General features: G+C 41.9%; 1 protein-coding gene across 3 annotated transcripts; it reads left to right on the forward strand.

Annotated features, from left to right (window-relative positions):
* The first annotated feature begins 265 nt into the window (after positions 1–265).
* On the forward strand, positions 266–12,963 carry LOC117412361 (ras-related protein Ral-B). Of its 3 annotated transcripts, XM_034920450.2 has the most exons (6): positions 266–430; positions 8,524–8,688; positions 8,771–8,901; positions 8,956–8,979; positions 9,362–9,539; positions 10,137–12,963. In XM_034920450.2, exons 2-6 carry the CDS (start codon positions 8,575–8,577, stop codon positions 10,257–10,259), a joined length of 570 nt encoding a protein of 189 aa, XP_034776341.1. In that variant the 5' UTR covers positions 266–430; positions 8,524–8,574; the 3' UTR covers positions 10,260–12,963. The 3 variants fall into 3 exon arrangements, with proteins under 3 accessions (XP_034776341.1, XP_034776340.1, XP_058888568.1); XM_034920449.2 differs by having other exon boundaries at positions 273–430; positions 8,771–8,979; XM_059032585.1 differs by lacking the exon at positions 266–430 and adding an exon at positions 716–798 and having other exon boundaries at positions 8,771–8,979.
* The last annotated feature ends 1,950 nt before the right edge of the window (positions 12,964–14,913 follow it).

The following is a 14,913-nucleotide window of genomic DNA, read 5'->3' on the forward strand; positions in this document are numbered from 1 at the left end:
CATAACCTACGGATTATACCTCAGCCAATCACAGTGCAGGGAATGTTTCCATTGAAGTATAAACGTGTACTAGCAGATTACTCGAAATGATGTACCTCTGCCCTACAGGAAACGCCGTGCCAATGACAGGAGTGGCAGGACTTGTTCCATATCTTACAAATGTCAAGCACTATTTTTGTCAATATTATCCTGTACTTTTAAAAGGAGCAATCCCACCACTCCCCACCCTCCCTCGCCTGTTGTTCACGACGTCACATCCTTCCCCTTCCCCCACCTTGCACTATATTATCCCGGAAGGTGGGGTTCGGCTGCAGCAGTCACTGGGTTGGGTTTTAGTGGTGGAGCTGGTTTGGTCTATGCCGCCTTCAAGTACATTACTGCTTGCATCAAGATAGCGTCCACAAAGAAGAGACTCGCCTATTAAAACTCGGTAAGCGCCTATCGAGTAGCCTTTTGAACGTTTCCCCGGTTACGGTTGTAGCAGCGAAAAAAAGAGAGCCGATTTGTATAATTTATTTTGGACAGGGAGAGACCCAGCAGATTGTAGAGAGCCGTCAGAAGATTGACAGGCCCTGGGACCACTCAGGTATTCCGGTCGCGGAGTTTAGTGACGCCGGAGGCAAAATTGGTCCAATGAGATTGCTTCGCCGAGTTGGAGAGGGGTGGGGCTTATTAGGGATGTAGCAGTGAAAGGGTTAGGAGTGAAAAACTTGACTTTTTTTGTTTTGCAGCGGAACTGAAGTACTTCTCCGTCTTACATGTAAAACATGCACGACAACAGTATACACTGTGCCGTAGGTAACGTGCGATTTAGACTTCATTTCTTTGTAAGCAAATAAGGATATGTTTAAATGACAACCCTAAGAATATGCAGTGGGTTAGTGTACCGTACTAAAGTGTGCCTTGTCCCCTGAGTGGTACGGGTGGGTTAGTGGACTGTTCTAAAGCGTGCCTTGTCCCCTGAGTGGTACGGGTGGGTTAGTGGACTGTTCTAAAGCGTGCCTTGTCCCCTGAGTGGTACGGGTGGGTTAGTGGACTGTTCTAAAGTGTGCCTTGTCCCCTGAGTGGTACGGGTGGGTTAGTGGACTGTTCTAAAGCGTGCCTTGTCCCCTGAGTGGTACGGGTGGGTTAGTGGACTGTTCTAAAGCGTGCCTTGTTCCCGGAGTGGTACGGTACAGGCAGGACTCTTTTTAAATACAGGGTTACAATTGTAACCACTGTTTGTTATGTTGTAGCACTCCTGATCATTACAATTCTTTGTTTCCATAAAACGTGTACAATGTATCCAACCTGAGTATTAGACAAAAAAAAGTCAATTAAACCGCGCCGCTGGTCCGGCTGCTCTCAGTATCTGTATGCGGTTGGCATATAGGCCAGATACAGTAAGTACATGGCATTAGATTTGATTAGTTCATGTGAAGTTTGTATCTAAAATGTGTCCGTTGACTAACTGTGCAGGACACCTTTCAAGTTTTGCATCAAGGCAAACTGGAAATCCCTGAAAGGGTAATTGTACTGTGCTGTAGTGTGTGTGTTTTTTTTGGTGCACATGCATTGCATTGTAAGTGACGTGTGTTCTGATTCTGTGTAGCACATACTAATCCCATGCTTGTTGCCCACACCTCCTCATGCTGTATTGTCTAACGTTTGTATAAAAAATAGTACGCACTCAGTGTCAGCTAACAGTATTTCTAGTTGGGCTATTGTCCCAAGAATGACAAACCAGCACAGCTTTTTAACTGTTTCATAGGCTTGGATGTACTGTAATGAATATAAATACTGTATATCCAGGGATGGAAATAAGACTCCTATTGCATGTCAGTTTCACTCTTTACTCCACGGTGTACAGGTAACAAGCTCAGCTGAGTCTTATTAAACTCCTAGCAAAACCAGGAATGGCTCAAACTGCTCTGCAATGAAAGTTATTTCCGTCCCAGATGTCAAGCGTTATCATCACACCTTTTCCCATCCTCCTTTGTCAACACACACTGCTCTCTTCAGTGGTGACTGTTCATGCATTTTCAGGGTGGATATCTCAGTGTTTATATACCAGGGAGGAGGCAGAGTGCTGCAAAAAAAAAAAAAAAATTATAGACCTGCTTTCTAAAGGATTGCTTTGCTGCAGATACTGGTCTTGCCTGAAATAAGTCTCTGTGTTGTAAAACGGGACATGTGCTTTTTGTTTTGTGTGCACATCGATCTATCAGTTGAACTTCTGGCTGAAGGTGTGAGTTTGATTGCTTTGCACTGTGCTACTGCAGGCTGGATTGATTTGAAATTGGTGCAGTTTTATTTTCCGTAGCCTTTGTCCCTACAGTTCAGAATGCTTCCCTTTTGGAATGTTTTAAATACATTCCCCATTCCACATTCTGAGGAGACGGATCCCTGCTTTTGTAAATATTTAAACGGTTTAAAATTCCAGTTAATCAGGAGCCTTTTATTTTGTTTTGTGGCATGACATTGGCAATTAACCAGCAGAAGTAAAGTAACGCCCTAATGAGGTACATTTTGGCCATGTTACTGTATTTTGGATATTTTCGTTCTCATTAATTTCCAGAATAGCTGCCGTACAAGGGTGAAATAAAGTTTATCAATCCGTGTTAGGCAAGGTTGTATTTTCATAAAAATCTAACAGAAGTCATCTGATCTGTGAGTTCCAATTCCAATACAAGGCAGACCCAGAGAAGGTTATGCATTCTCCTCTATGCCTCTGTTTATCTGTCCTCCTCTGCACTCATTTACAGGTCATTATGCATAAAAAGCATATGCTTGCTGTAATTGAAGCAGAGTGTGTATGTTGAATAAGTCCCAATACTCGGGCGCTAGTTGTGCTGTTTAGATTCCCTAAGGCAGTATCTTGCTGAGGTGTGTGCTGTATTCTTATTTCTAGCCCCAGTGTACAGCAGCATGGGCCGGGTGAGTTAGGAGTAGGACGGAGACTGCAGACTCTTAAAGACATGCCCCAAGACCAAGTGCTGGCAGCTGCACTGAACGAGGAGTAACATCACACACGTGGATTAGTTCCTTGAGGAGCAGATGTTGTGTGTTTGAAGCGCAAGGCTGCCTGTCCATGATTACGTGTGTGAGGAATCTGAACTAAAAATGATTTTCTCATGTGTAATAAAAAAAAGAATGTACTGCACAGTAACTACTGTACTTGGTTACTTTTGCTAGACAGTACAGTGCACGTTATTAGAATATTTGTTCTTTCCATTATCTTTCTGGTGTTTGCTGTCCTCTGTTCCAGTGTTGTGGTGGTCCTGGTCCCTTGATGTGCCACTGGTAGGTACAGTAGTTTCTTCGCTCCACTGTGAGACACCTGCGATATGTGCAGACTCGATTGGATGAACTGTGTGTAGCTGTTTCTCAACAGTCACATTATTAGATCAGTTGCTTTTCCTCGCTTCACGTGGCTTTACAGTGCTTGATGGGGATGTTCACTGTGTTTGATTTGGTGACTGTGGACGCGTCTGCTACCCGTGGCCTCTTCCAGGACCACAGTTCCTCATGAGCACTCTGGAAAATAGGGGGCTCAAATCACGACATGTAAAACACCAGTAAAATAAATCGAAATAAAATTTCTGCGAGGTTAAAATAAATCTCATACTGTAGCTTTGCTCAATTCCCATGATGTAGACTCACAGTGAAACTAAAGAATTCCATCGTGAGCATGTCTTCAGTTTCTTTTCAGACAGAAAAAAGTCATTTTTAAACAATGTAGCCATAGTACACTCTATAAATGAATGCTCCAGGTACACTGCTGTATGACTAATGTTGTGTAGTACATGGAACACTGTTAGGAGGGTGAGACACCAAATGCATTGCTAACCTAGGACAAGTTCTGTCTAGCCAGACTTCCCTTGGGTGTTCCGCTACAGGTTATCCACTTGCATTAGGAATGGTATTGTGCTATCTCTTTAGACCTATTTTATCGTGTGTGTGTGTGTGTGTGTGTGTGTGTGTGTGTGTGTGTGTGTATACACTAATCGAAGCCCAAATACTACATTTTTCCTTTTTTTTCCCCCCTTTTGAGGATTAAACACTATCAACAAATCCTAGTCCTGTACTGTATATCTACAACATGTAGATCAAAATGATCTGTCCACAAAGTACAGAGCTTTTCAAATAATGCTGCTATAGATCTGTTCAGACTGGACACACCTTCAGGATTACTCGCAGTAAATCTGGCACATTGTGGTGGTTGGAGCATTGGCATGACAGTACTGTAGGTTGTGAGTTCTATGCCAGAATAAAAATATTGTTTTCTCAAGACAACTAGTTTTGTTAACTTTTTGCATGCTTGTTTTTCACTTGCAGTACAGTTCATTGAACTGAGAGTGAAGTCCTTTGTTTGTCTCTCTTGATTTCGTGACTAAATCCATCGAAATGAAAACTACTGTAGCAGTGTAGTCCTATGAGAGAAATGTAAAAAGTGTCTTGTACAGTGTTCACGCTGGATGACCTTACCCTACCCTCAGAAATATCCTCACACAATCTGTTCACATAGTTCTGTAATTGTGTAACCGCTGTGTCCAGCTCCAGTACTCTCTTATCTCTGTATTCTGCAGTTTTCTTACACGCCTGCGTTACTGTGTTTGAGTTGATGGTGCTCACAGAAACAATGGCAGGAAGTGGCTGGGTTGAGCGCTAGGGGAGAACCATTATTTCAGTGGAAAGGGCTATTTCAGCAATGGCTTGTCTGTCATGTGACACAGTGCTGTAACGTTCTGGTAATCTTGATGTGAAGATCACTGGCAGGATGTTTCATACACACTGCTGCGCCGGTAGATTGAGCTCCCTGAGGCATCCAAACAGAACCGTGCAAAACCCATATGGGCCCGACGGCTTTCCCCTCTAGCACAGCCTAGCTCCTGAACTATTCAAGTCAAAGTAGTGGGAGAAGCCTGGTGTGCTGTACAGCAGTGGTCTCTTAATGAATGAAAAAGCGGCAGATCTTAATACCACCACCCTAAAAAAAAAAAATATATATAATAATAATTGTATATTTTTTATATATATATACAGTGCCTTGCGAAAGTATTCGGCCCCCTTGAACTTTGTGACCTTTTGCCACATTTCAGGCTTCAAACATAAAGATATGAAACTGTAATTTTTTGTGAAGAATCAACAACAAGTGGGACACAATCATGAAGTGGAACGAAATTTATTGGATATTTCAAACTTTTTTAACAAATAAAAAACTGAAAAATTGGGCGTGCAAAATTATTCAGCCCCCTTAAGTTAATACTTTGTAGCGCCACCTTTTGCTGCGATTACAGCTGTAAGTCGCTTGGGGTATGTCTCTATCAGTTTTGCACATCGAGAGACTGAAATTTTTGCCCATTCCTCCTTGCAAAACAGCTCGAGCTCAGTGAGGTTGGATGGAGAGCATTTGTGAACAGCAGTTTTCAGTTCTTTCCACAGATTCTTGATTGGATTCAGGTCTGGACTTTGACTTGGCCATTCTAACACCTGGATATGTTTATTTGTGAACCATTCCATTGTAGATTTTGCTTTATGTTTTGGATCATTGTCTTGTTGGAAGACAAATCTCCGTCCCAGTCTCAGGTCTTTTGCAGACTCCATCAGGTTTTCTTCCAGAATGGTCCTGTATTTGGCTCCATCCATCTTCCCATCAATTTTAACCATCTTCCCTGTCCCTGCTGAAGAAAAGCAGGCCCAAACCATGATGCTGCCACCACCATGTTTGACAGTGGGGATGGTGTGTTCAGGGTGATGTGTTGCTTTTACGCCAAACATAACGTTTTGCATTGTTGCCAAAAAGTTCGATTTTGGTTTCATCTGACCAGAGCACCTTCTTCCACATGTTTGGTGTGTCTCCCAGGTGGCTTGTGGCAAACTGTAAATGACACTTTTTATGGATATCTTTAAGAAATGGCTTTCTTCTTGCCACTCTTCCATAAAGGCCAGATTTGTGCAGTATACGACTGATTGTTGTCCTATGGACAGAGTCTCCCACCTCAGCTGTAGATCTCTGCAGTTCATCCAGAGTGATCATGGGCCTCTTGGCTGCATCTCTGATCAGTCTTCTCCTTGTATGAGCTGAAAGTTTAGAGGGACGGCCAGGTCTTGGTAGATTTGCAGTGGTCTGATACTCCTTCCATTTCAATATTATCGCTTGCACAGTGCTCCTTGGGATGTTTAAAGCTTGGGAAATCTTTTTGTATCCAAATCCGGCTTTAAACTTCTCCACAACAGTATCTCGGACCTGCCTGGTGTGTTCCTTGTTCTTCATGATGCTCTCTGCGCTTTAAACGGACCTCTGAGACTATCACAGTGCAGGTGCATTTATACGGAGACTTGATTACACACAGGTGGATTCTATTTATCATCATTAGTCATTTAGGTCAACATTGGATCATTCAGAGATCCTCACTGAACTTCTGGAGAGAGTTTGCTGCACTGAAAGTAAAGGGGCTGAATAATTTTGCACGCCCAATTTTTCAGTTTTTTATTTGTTAAAAAAGTTTGAAATATCCAATAAATTTTGTTCCACTTCATGATTGTGTCCCACTTGTTGTTGATTCTTCACAAAAAATTACAGTTTCATATCTTTATGTTTTGAAGCTTGAAATGTGGCAAAAGGTCGCAAAGTTCAAGGGGGCCGAATACTTTCGCAAGGCACTGTATATATATATATATATATATATATATATATATATATATATATATATATATAGATATATATAGATATATATATATATATAGATATATATAGATATATATATATATCTCTATATCTATATCTCTATCTCTATCTTAATATATATTTTAAAAAAATTTCACTGACCTTATTTCACTGTATTTTTTTCTGTGTACAGCGATGTTTCTGTCTGCCTGGATACACTATAGCATGCACAGAAAAATGTGGGTCACACATCCAGAGATCTCTACTAGACTGCCCTTCATTCAACCTTTTCCTTTCTGAAATCAGAAGCAATGTAAAGAATTAAATGATATCCAGGTTGGAAACAAATATCTGGTTTACAGAGGGCAGGTACCCAGGTTTTCTGGACGTTTCAAGTGTACAACATACAGTAGGAGCATTTCAGATTACAGTGCTTGAACATCCAGCCTCTGTAGTTAATGGATGACCTTCTGTCTCCAGTGGTGATCAGGACAGAGATTGCACGGGTCTGACGCGCAGCGCAGGACAGAGATTGCACGGGTCTGACGCGCAGCGCAGGACAGAGATTGCACGGGTCTGATGCGCAGCGCAGGACAGAGATTGCACGGGTCTGACGCGCAGCGCAGGACAGGACAGAGATTGCACGGGTCTGACGTGCAGCGCAGGACAGAGATTGCACGGGTCTGACGCGCAGCGCAGGACAGAGATTGCACGGGTCTGACGTGCAGCGCAGGACAGAGATTGCACGGGTCTGACGCGCAGCGCAGGACAGAGATTGCACGGGTCTGATGCGCAGCGCAGGACAGATTGCACGGGTCTGACGTGCAGCGCAGGACAGATTGCACGGGTCTGACGTGCAGCGCAGGACAGAGATTGCACGGGTCTGACGCGCAGCGCAGGACAGATTGCACGGGTCTGACGCGCAGCGCAGGACAGAGATTGCACGGGTCTGACGTGCAGCGCAGGACAGAGATTGCACGGGTCTGACGCGCAGCGCAGGACAGGACAGAGATTGCACGGGTCTGACGCGCAGCGCAGGACAGAGATTGCACGGGTCTGACGCGCAGCGCAGGACAGATTGCACGGGTCTGACGCGCAGCGCAGGACAGAGATTGCACGGGTCTGACGCGCAGCGCAGTCTAAAGCACATTGTGGGTGTTTTGGGATCGGTAGGATGAGCTGTAATTTGTGGGATTTATACCTCTTATCGTCTTTTATAATTTATATTGAATTGTATGTGGTAGACACTACAATGGGTGCTGTGGCTTTGTTCTTTTGACTAATAATTTATGCTGGAGTCATTGGGAACTGCTGATGGGTGTCGATGAAATAGTTTGGCTTCAAACTCTGTGTCTGTAATCAATGACTTTCCTTTTGACTTGATGATCTGTGCAGCTAAGGTCATGTGTACCTGGAAGTGCTTCTGAAATGCAGCAGTGACTGGTAATGTGTTCAGCACGCACAGATGATGCTGAAGATAGTTTAGAACGATTTAGTGCAGGTTTCCACAAGGGTACTGTAGGTTGTATATACATAGAGTAATAGTAGATGTTATCATACAAGCATAAACTAATGTACTGCAAATCTGATGATTGTGTCATTTTAATTGATTCTTGCCTCCGTTTTAGACACAACATAAACTTGGGTTAAGTCCTTGATGACCAAAAATGTTGTTTTTAAAGTGGTGTACCGGTATGGGGGTCACTGTATCGATAATCGTATCTCCGTGTGAATTGATGAATCGGGACACTAATATTGTTATATTGTTAATATTACTGAAGATGACTGAGTGTTTTAAAGTTTTGGATGTGATGATACTTTAAGGACTGTCTCTCTTGTTGTTTACAGCGTTGCTTCTTTTTTTTTTTTTCCAGGTATTGTACGTTTATTAGCGACCGATTGCTTGTGTGTCAAACGGTCTGGCAATGGCAGCAAGCAAGAGTAAGAACCAGAGCTCCCTGGCCCTGCACAAAGTGATCATGGTGGGCAGTGGCGGTGTGGGCAAGTCCGCCCTCACGCTGCAGTTCATGTACGACGAGGTGAGTCAGAGCTTTGCCACCCCTAGGAGATCATGCAGCTTGTTTTTTAAAGCTGTGTTTAATTGGGTTTTGTATTGCACAGTTTGTGGAAGACTATGAGCCCACAAAGGCAGACAGCTACAGAAAGAAGGTGGTGTTGGACGGAGAGGAGGTGCAGATAGACATCCTGGACACTGCTGGACAGGAGGACTATGCAGCTATCCGGGATAACTACTTCCGCAGCGGAGAGGGCTTCCTCCTGGTGTTCTCCATAACAGAGCACGAGTCCTTCTCCGCCACGGCCGAATTCAGGTGAAATATGACAAAAAAAAAAAACATGTTGCCTTTATAAGACTTCTGCTCAGAGACTTTGTTCACTGGTATGCAAGATTTGAACTGATAAATAGATAAGTAAATTAACAAAAAATGTCTTCTCCAGGTACTAATGTAGTAACACATTTATAATTTATTTTTTGTACATATTGTCTACATAAATCAACATTGATTTAAAAAAAAAAAGCAAAGCAAGAAGAAAATGTGCTATAAGTTGGTATAAGTCAGCATCAACACACACAGACATGCTGGCAGCAGCATACTACGTAATGCAGCCCTGATATTCAGTAAGAGCTATCTATACACATGAAGTATCTAGCAGTAGCAAACAAGTTCACAGCCACCTCTATGTTTTGTGCAGGGAACAGATTTTGCGGGTGAAGGCAGAGGAAGATAAAATCCCATTGCTTGTGGTCGGGAACAAGTCAGATTTGGAAGAGCGGAGGCAGGTGATGGTGGACGAAGCCAGGAGCAAAGCAGAGGAGTGGGGGGTTCAATATGTAGAGACATCCGCCAAGACAAGAGCCAACGTAGACAAGGTAAATCACAGGGAATGATCAATATGTAGAGATATCCGCCAAGACAAGAGCCAACGTAGACAAGGTAAATCACAGGGAATGATCAATATGTAGAGACATCTGCCAAGACAAGAGCCAACGTAGACAAGGTAAATCACAGAGAATGATCAATATGTAGAGACATCCGCCAAGACAAGAGCCAACGTAGACAAGGTAAATCACAGGGAATGATCAATATGTAGAGACATCCGCCAAGACAAGAGCCAACGTAGACAAGGTAAATCACAGGGAATGATCAATATGTAGAGACATCCGCCAAGACAAGAGCCAATGTAGACAAGGTAAATCACAGGGAATGATCAATATGTAGAGACATCCGCCAAGACAAGAGCCAACGTAGACAAGTTAAATCACAGGGAATTCCACTAAATCGCCAAAGTGCTCTCAATATAAATACCTTCTCAATTTACAAGTTTTTCGACTCCCCTCATTCACATTGTTTTAAATGATTCCCTTGTCTTGCTGTGTGTAGATACCCTGTTAATATCCTGGGGTGGTTGTTTGTTTATTCTCTTACTGGGAGGACTGCACTGCACTCTGTGGAACTTGTTGTTTCAGGTCTTCTTTGACCTCATGAGGGAAGTCAGAGCCAAGAAGATGTCAGAAAACAAGGACAGAAACGGAAAGGGCAGCAAGAACAAGAAGAAGAGGAGCTTCAAAGAGCGCTGCTGCTTGCTTTGATCCGACCGAGGAACTTTCACAGGAGCACTACGAGTCGCCACTAAAAACGAAACTGTTCAAAATCAGAACTCATTTCTAATGTCAGGAAAGAAAAAAGAAATCAGTGTTTTGGAAGTACTGGTTATCAGTTGGGTTCCTAGTTGCACAGAATCTCACTTTTTGAACGTGTGTGTTTTTTGTAATCGTCTAAATTCCCTCAGACACAACGACGGTAGTGATTTACTGTATGTCTGCATTGTAAAGCAAGAGCCAAGGATTTCACGTCATGGGTGCATATTCTTCGACATGCTATTTAGCTGCCCAGCCTTTCCCACTCTGAGCAGTGCCCTCCTCAACTCTTTCTTTCTTTGCTGTTCTCAGAAAGATTCTTATGAATCCAGTCAGTTTGCAGTGCATCGTATTGTCCAGAGTGAAACACAGTGTCACAGATGTGTAGGAATACAGTTCTAATTACTGTCTTCATATTAAAACCCAGTATCCTTTGCATATTGTATTTGTAAACTCTGGACCATAATGGCTAGTTCACAGCTAAAGTCTGCTACCAGGTTTTCCTTATAAACTATGAAATACCACAGCAATGCCAATCTTTACAAGATTTTTTGCAGTAGCACATCGGCAGTTGAAAGCAGTATTTTTTTGGGGAAGTGAATTATGTTGCCAACAAGGACCCACATGTCAGAGAAGACCGTATTTTGTTTTTGATATGGAGTATTTGGAAAACATTGCCAAACTCATTCTTCCCTTTTGAGAGTGTTGTGAAAAAGCAGTGCTTTAAAGATTCTTCAACACATCTGGGTTTAACCATGTCTGGGTTCATTACAGTTCGGCGGAGCTGCTCGAATCCGTGCCCGGGTTTATGACAGTTCTAAAGAGCTGCTAGAATCCGTGCCCAGGTTCATGACAGTTCTGAAGAGCTGCTAGAATCCGTGCCCGGGTTTATGACAGTTCTGAAGAGCTGCTAGAATCCGTGCCCGGCTTCATGACAGTTCTGAAGAGCTGCTAGAATCCGTGCCCAGCTTCATGACAGTTCTGAAGAGCTGCTAGAATCCGTGCCCAGCTTCATGACAGTTCTGAAGAGCTGCTAGAATCCGTGCCCGGGTTCATGACAGTTCTGAAGAGCTGCTAGAATCCGTGCCCGGCTTCATGACAGTTCTGAAGAGCTGCTAGAATCCGTGCCCGGCTTCATGACAGTTCTGAAGAGCTGCTAGAATGTGCAGTAGTTATTTTGACCAGGCCAGAAAAACATGATATAGTAATAAGAATAATAATAATGTAGTGGTTTGTGAAGCAAGTATTTGTCCTGAATGATGTGTTCACTTACAAAGGACAGCGTTGTTGCTTACTACAAATTACTGCATGATAAACAATGCCTTGGGCCAATGTTTCTGATCTTCTTTCTACGTCTGCAGTATCGTACTGAATACAGTAGTATTAATAACGAGTTCTTTTATAACATCATCACTATTAGCATTAAACAAAGGCAATACAGTGGGGTGCTTTGATAAGCTGATAATCTTCAGTACAAAACTTGAACTTTGTCCAGTAAAGTTTAAAAACTCCATTAAGTTTATAGCATTTCGGTTTGTTTAAGTTCGTTTCGTTTTGTTTGTATATTAAAAAAAAAAAAAAAAACAGTTTGTGCCAAATATTTTATTACGACACCTCTTGCAGTGCTTTGGCCCTGAACAATTCTGTGAGACAGCAAAGCCAAAATAGCTGTCTGGTAAAGGGTTAAAAACAGAATAATTAAATTAGCTGCTTCTCCTGATTTGAGAACGATGAATCGCAGTGTGTGTTTGGGAGGCAGAAAGCTGCTTCGTGTGTTTTTTTTTTTTGTGTGTGCATGGTTTGCCCCTGGGATGTTAAACCATGCTGCTGAACACATTGTCAAGTTTGCCCTTTTATAAGAGATGAGCGGGCATTACATTGTTACTGATGTGAAGATAGGACAATAATACAAGTGGATAACTGTAGTACACTCATCTTTATACATAATGCTTACATGAAGCAGCTTCTTCACTGCTCCAGGTATGATGCCCATCTCATCCCTGTGGCATTATTCCACCTTTCACAGGGTCATTTTAACTGTACTACCAGGAGCTTTAGACTGTCAATGCGGGTATTAAAGACCACTTGAGCCAACAATACTGTACAGTACTTCAAATGAAATCAATGTGTGGTTTGTTTCAGTCTGCTTTGCTGAGCCTTTCTGATTACACGGCTCTGGTTTGCATTGCTGTGGAGGAGGGGTAAAAAAACTATCCAATATGCAGGTAAAGACTGAAGAAAGGGAACAACAATGTGCAGTGAAGATTATAATTTAGCGTGCGGCGTCAAACCAGCCGCACTGCGTTGGAAATCCTCATCTTTACTTCTGGTTGGGATATATAATTTTATTACTATTTGTGTGCATGACATGCTTTATAGATTTCATATGCACATGTTTTTTTATTTTTTATTTTACTTTTCAATAATGTACATTGTGTTATACTTAATATAAGAAAAACAAATCTTTCCATTGAATTGTTTCTATTTGCACATCATTTAATGCAACTTTTTTTTCCTTTTTAAGGTTTGTATGTTAACACCGTTTTGCAAACATTTGCAGTGTGTATACAATGTATTTTTACACTGTTGTGTTGATTTGCATTATAATCATTTTCCAGTTTTTATCTCTCTATTAAAGATACCATTAAAAAAAAAATCCTTCAGTATTTTTCCCTGTCGTGGTTGTTTTATGTAGTTCAATAAATAAGTGGTTTAGAGTCTGTACAAAACACCTGTAATTTCAGTGCATCTGACGAGATATGGCATTCCAATCTGTCGTTGTTTGTCTGTGCTTATAGTGCCACCTAGTGGATAGTTTGTAGTACTACTCTTGGTTCAGTATAAAAGTACTTGGAGATAGGGTTTGGGTTTGGGGTCATGTTTAGGGTGTAAAGGTACAAGCTGGTTTTCCTATTCATTGTAAGGTGGATTAAAAGAAAAGGTTAAACTTAAGAAAATATACTACACTTGATCTTAGCCAGAAGATCAAGAAGTGATGAAATACAATTACTGATAGATGTTTTTGATATAACACAGATTTAGATGTTTATTTAGAGATTTTCTATGTTGAAACTGAAGATCTAGAATAAAATAAATGGCGTATTATAAACAACTTCTCCACGCTGACATGCTGAACTCTTCAATGTCCGCTTTAAAAAGTTGCTGTGAGTTTATGCAACAGGTTATTTTTAAGTTTCGTATCTGGTGAACACAATCCGTACTTACTTCACCAGAGGGCACCGTTATGCATAATGCTGCCCTCTAGCGAGGGCCAAGAGAAGTACATTGAACACTTCGCACAACAGGTTTGTTGCAAAGCAGAATCTAATCACGGGTTAAAATCAACATTGTGTGCAATTATTGAAGAACAGTACAAGAGAAATGAGGACCTGGTGAGATGTATTTTTAGAAAAAAAACAAACATCATGCGTGCAAGTTTGGGTGGTTTTAAAGCCACAGACTTTCCATGTCTAAAACAGCTCAAATATTTTAACAGAACTTTTTTTTAAAACGAGTTTAAATATTTGATTTATATTTTGTTGCACATTTATAAAATTGTGTGTGTATATAAAACTTGGAAAGTTTGTTGACTTGGTATTCGGCTCTCGACTGCCTCGCAATGACTGTGTGCCGGAAGACTGAAGCAGCATTGCACGGTTGTGTAATTGCCAGGAGCTGCCCATTCGCGTGTTGGGAGATGGGTGGCGCTCTTTATTAAGGTTTCAAGAAAATCATTTTGTCACCAATTCTTGTTTCTCCCAAACTGCTGCAGCTGTGGATTAATACCGTCACTGCGGTCAGATTTACAAACCGAGAACAGGTCACCCACTCAGATCTATTTGCAGTTAATGTACACTCATGCTGCTTTGGAAAATATAACCACTGTGCATTTTGATAGATGCTTGGGAGCAGAATGCACACAGAATGCATTTTAAAAAGTACTGAAAGCGCTATTATTATTATATGTCCCCATCCCAGAAAGATGGGGACATAGAGGGATTAGAATTTAAAGAACCCGGCCGAACCACAATAAGATGTAAGAAAGTGGGAATCGAAAAACGGTAGAAAAGGGAGGCAATTCAGAATACAAATGCTGCTTTGTTTGGTGCAAGAAATCACCCCGAACTGATGTGAAAATAAAGGGCTCCTGTGTGTGACGGGGTCACGTTATCTGCGCCAGGTTTAAATAGCGAAGCAGGTTGGATCGCTTGTGGAACGCGGCAGTTTGCACACTTGGCTGTAGGTCACTGGCGCCCGGCTTGTGAAGTTTGTTTACGGGTCGATTTGTTACTGCTTGCTGAGTGGGTCTTAATCATTTGTTTAGCGTTAGGAGCTGTGATCAGTAGCTATTAGTTGTTGTGTATCTCCTTTGAAAGATGTTCTGTGCTGTTACAATGTGTCGCAGGGGGTTGAATTGCAGGGAACATGGACATTGGACGCTACCCTATTATTACGCATTGCTTCAGTACGGGTTGTCCATGTCCATATCACTGTGATGTCATGGTTTATGAAATCCACTGCATTTTTTGGCTGGCTTGTTTATTATTTTTTTTAGTGAATAATTCATGAATCTGGTGCTATGAATGATAAATATATATTTTTCATC

This window comes from Acipenser ruthenus, chromosome 10, assembly GCF_902713425.1.
Source record: "Acipenser ruthenus chromosome 10, fAciRut3.2 maternal haplotype, whole genome shotgun sequence".
Classification (NCBI taxonomy): Eukaryota; Metazoa; Chordata; class Actinopteri; order Acipenseriformes; family Acipenseridae; genus Acipenser; species Acipenser ruthenus.

Bases quoted from the DNA above. Each gene is read 5' to 3' on its own strand.
- LOC117412361 (XM_034920449.2), top strand. From the start codon at position 8,575: ATGGCAGCAAGCAAGAGTAAGAACCAGAGCTCCCTGGCCCTGCACAAA. The intron at 8,689-8,770 runs GTGAGTCAGAGC...TGTATTGCACAG, and splicing joins TGCAGTTCATGTACGACGAG to TTTGTGGAAGACTATGAGCC. The intron at 8,980-9,361 runs GTGAAATATGAC...TGTTTTGTGCAG, and splicing joins TCCGCCACGGCCGAATTCAG to GGAACAGATTTTGCGGGTGA.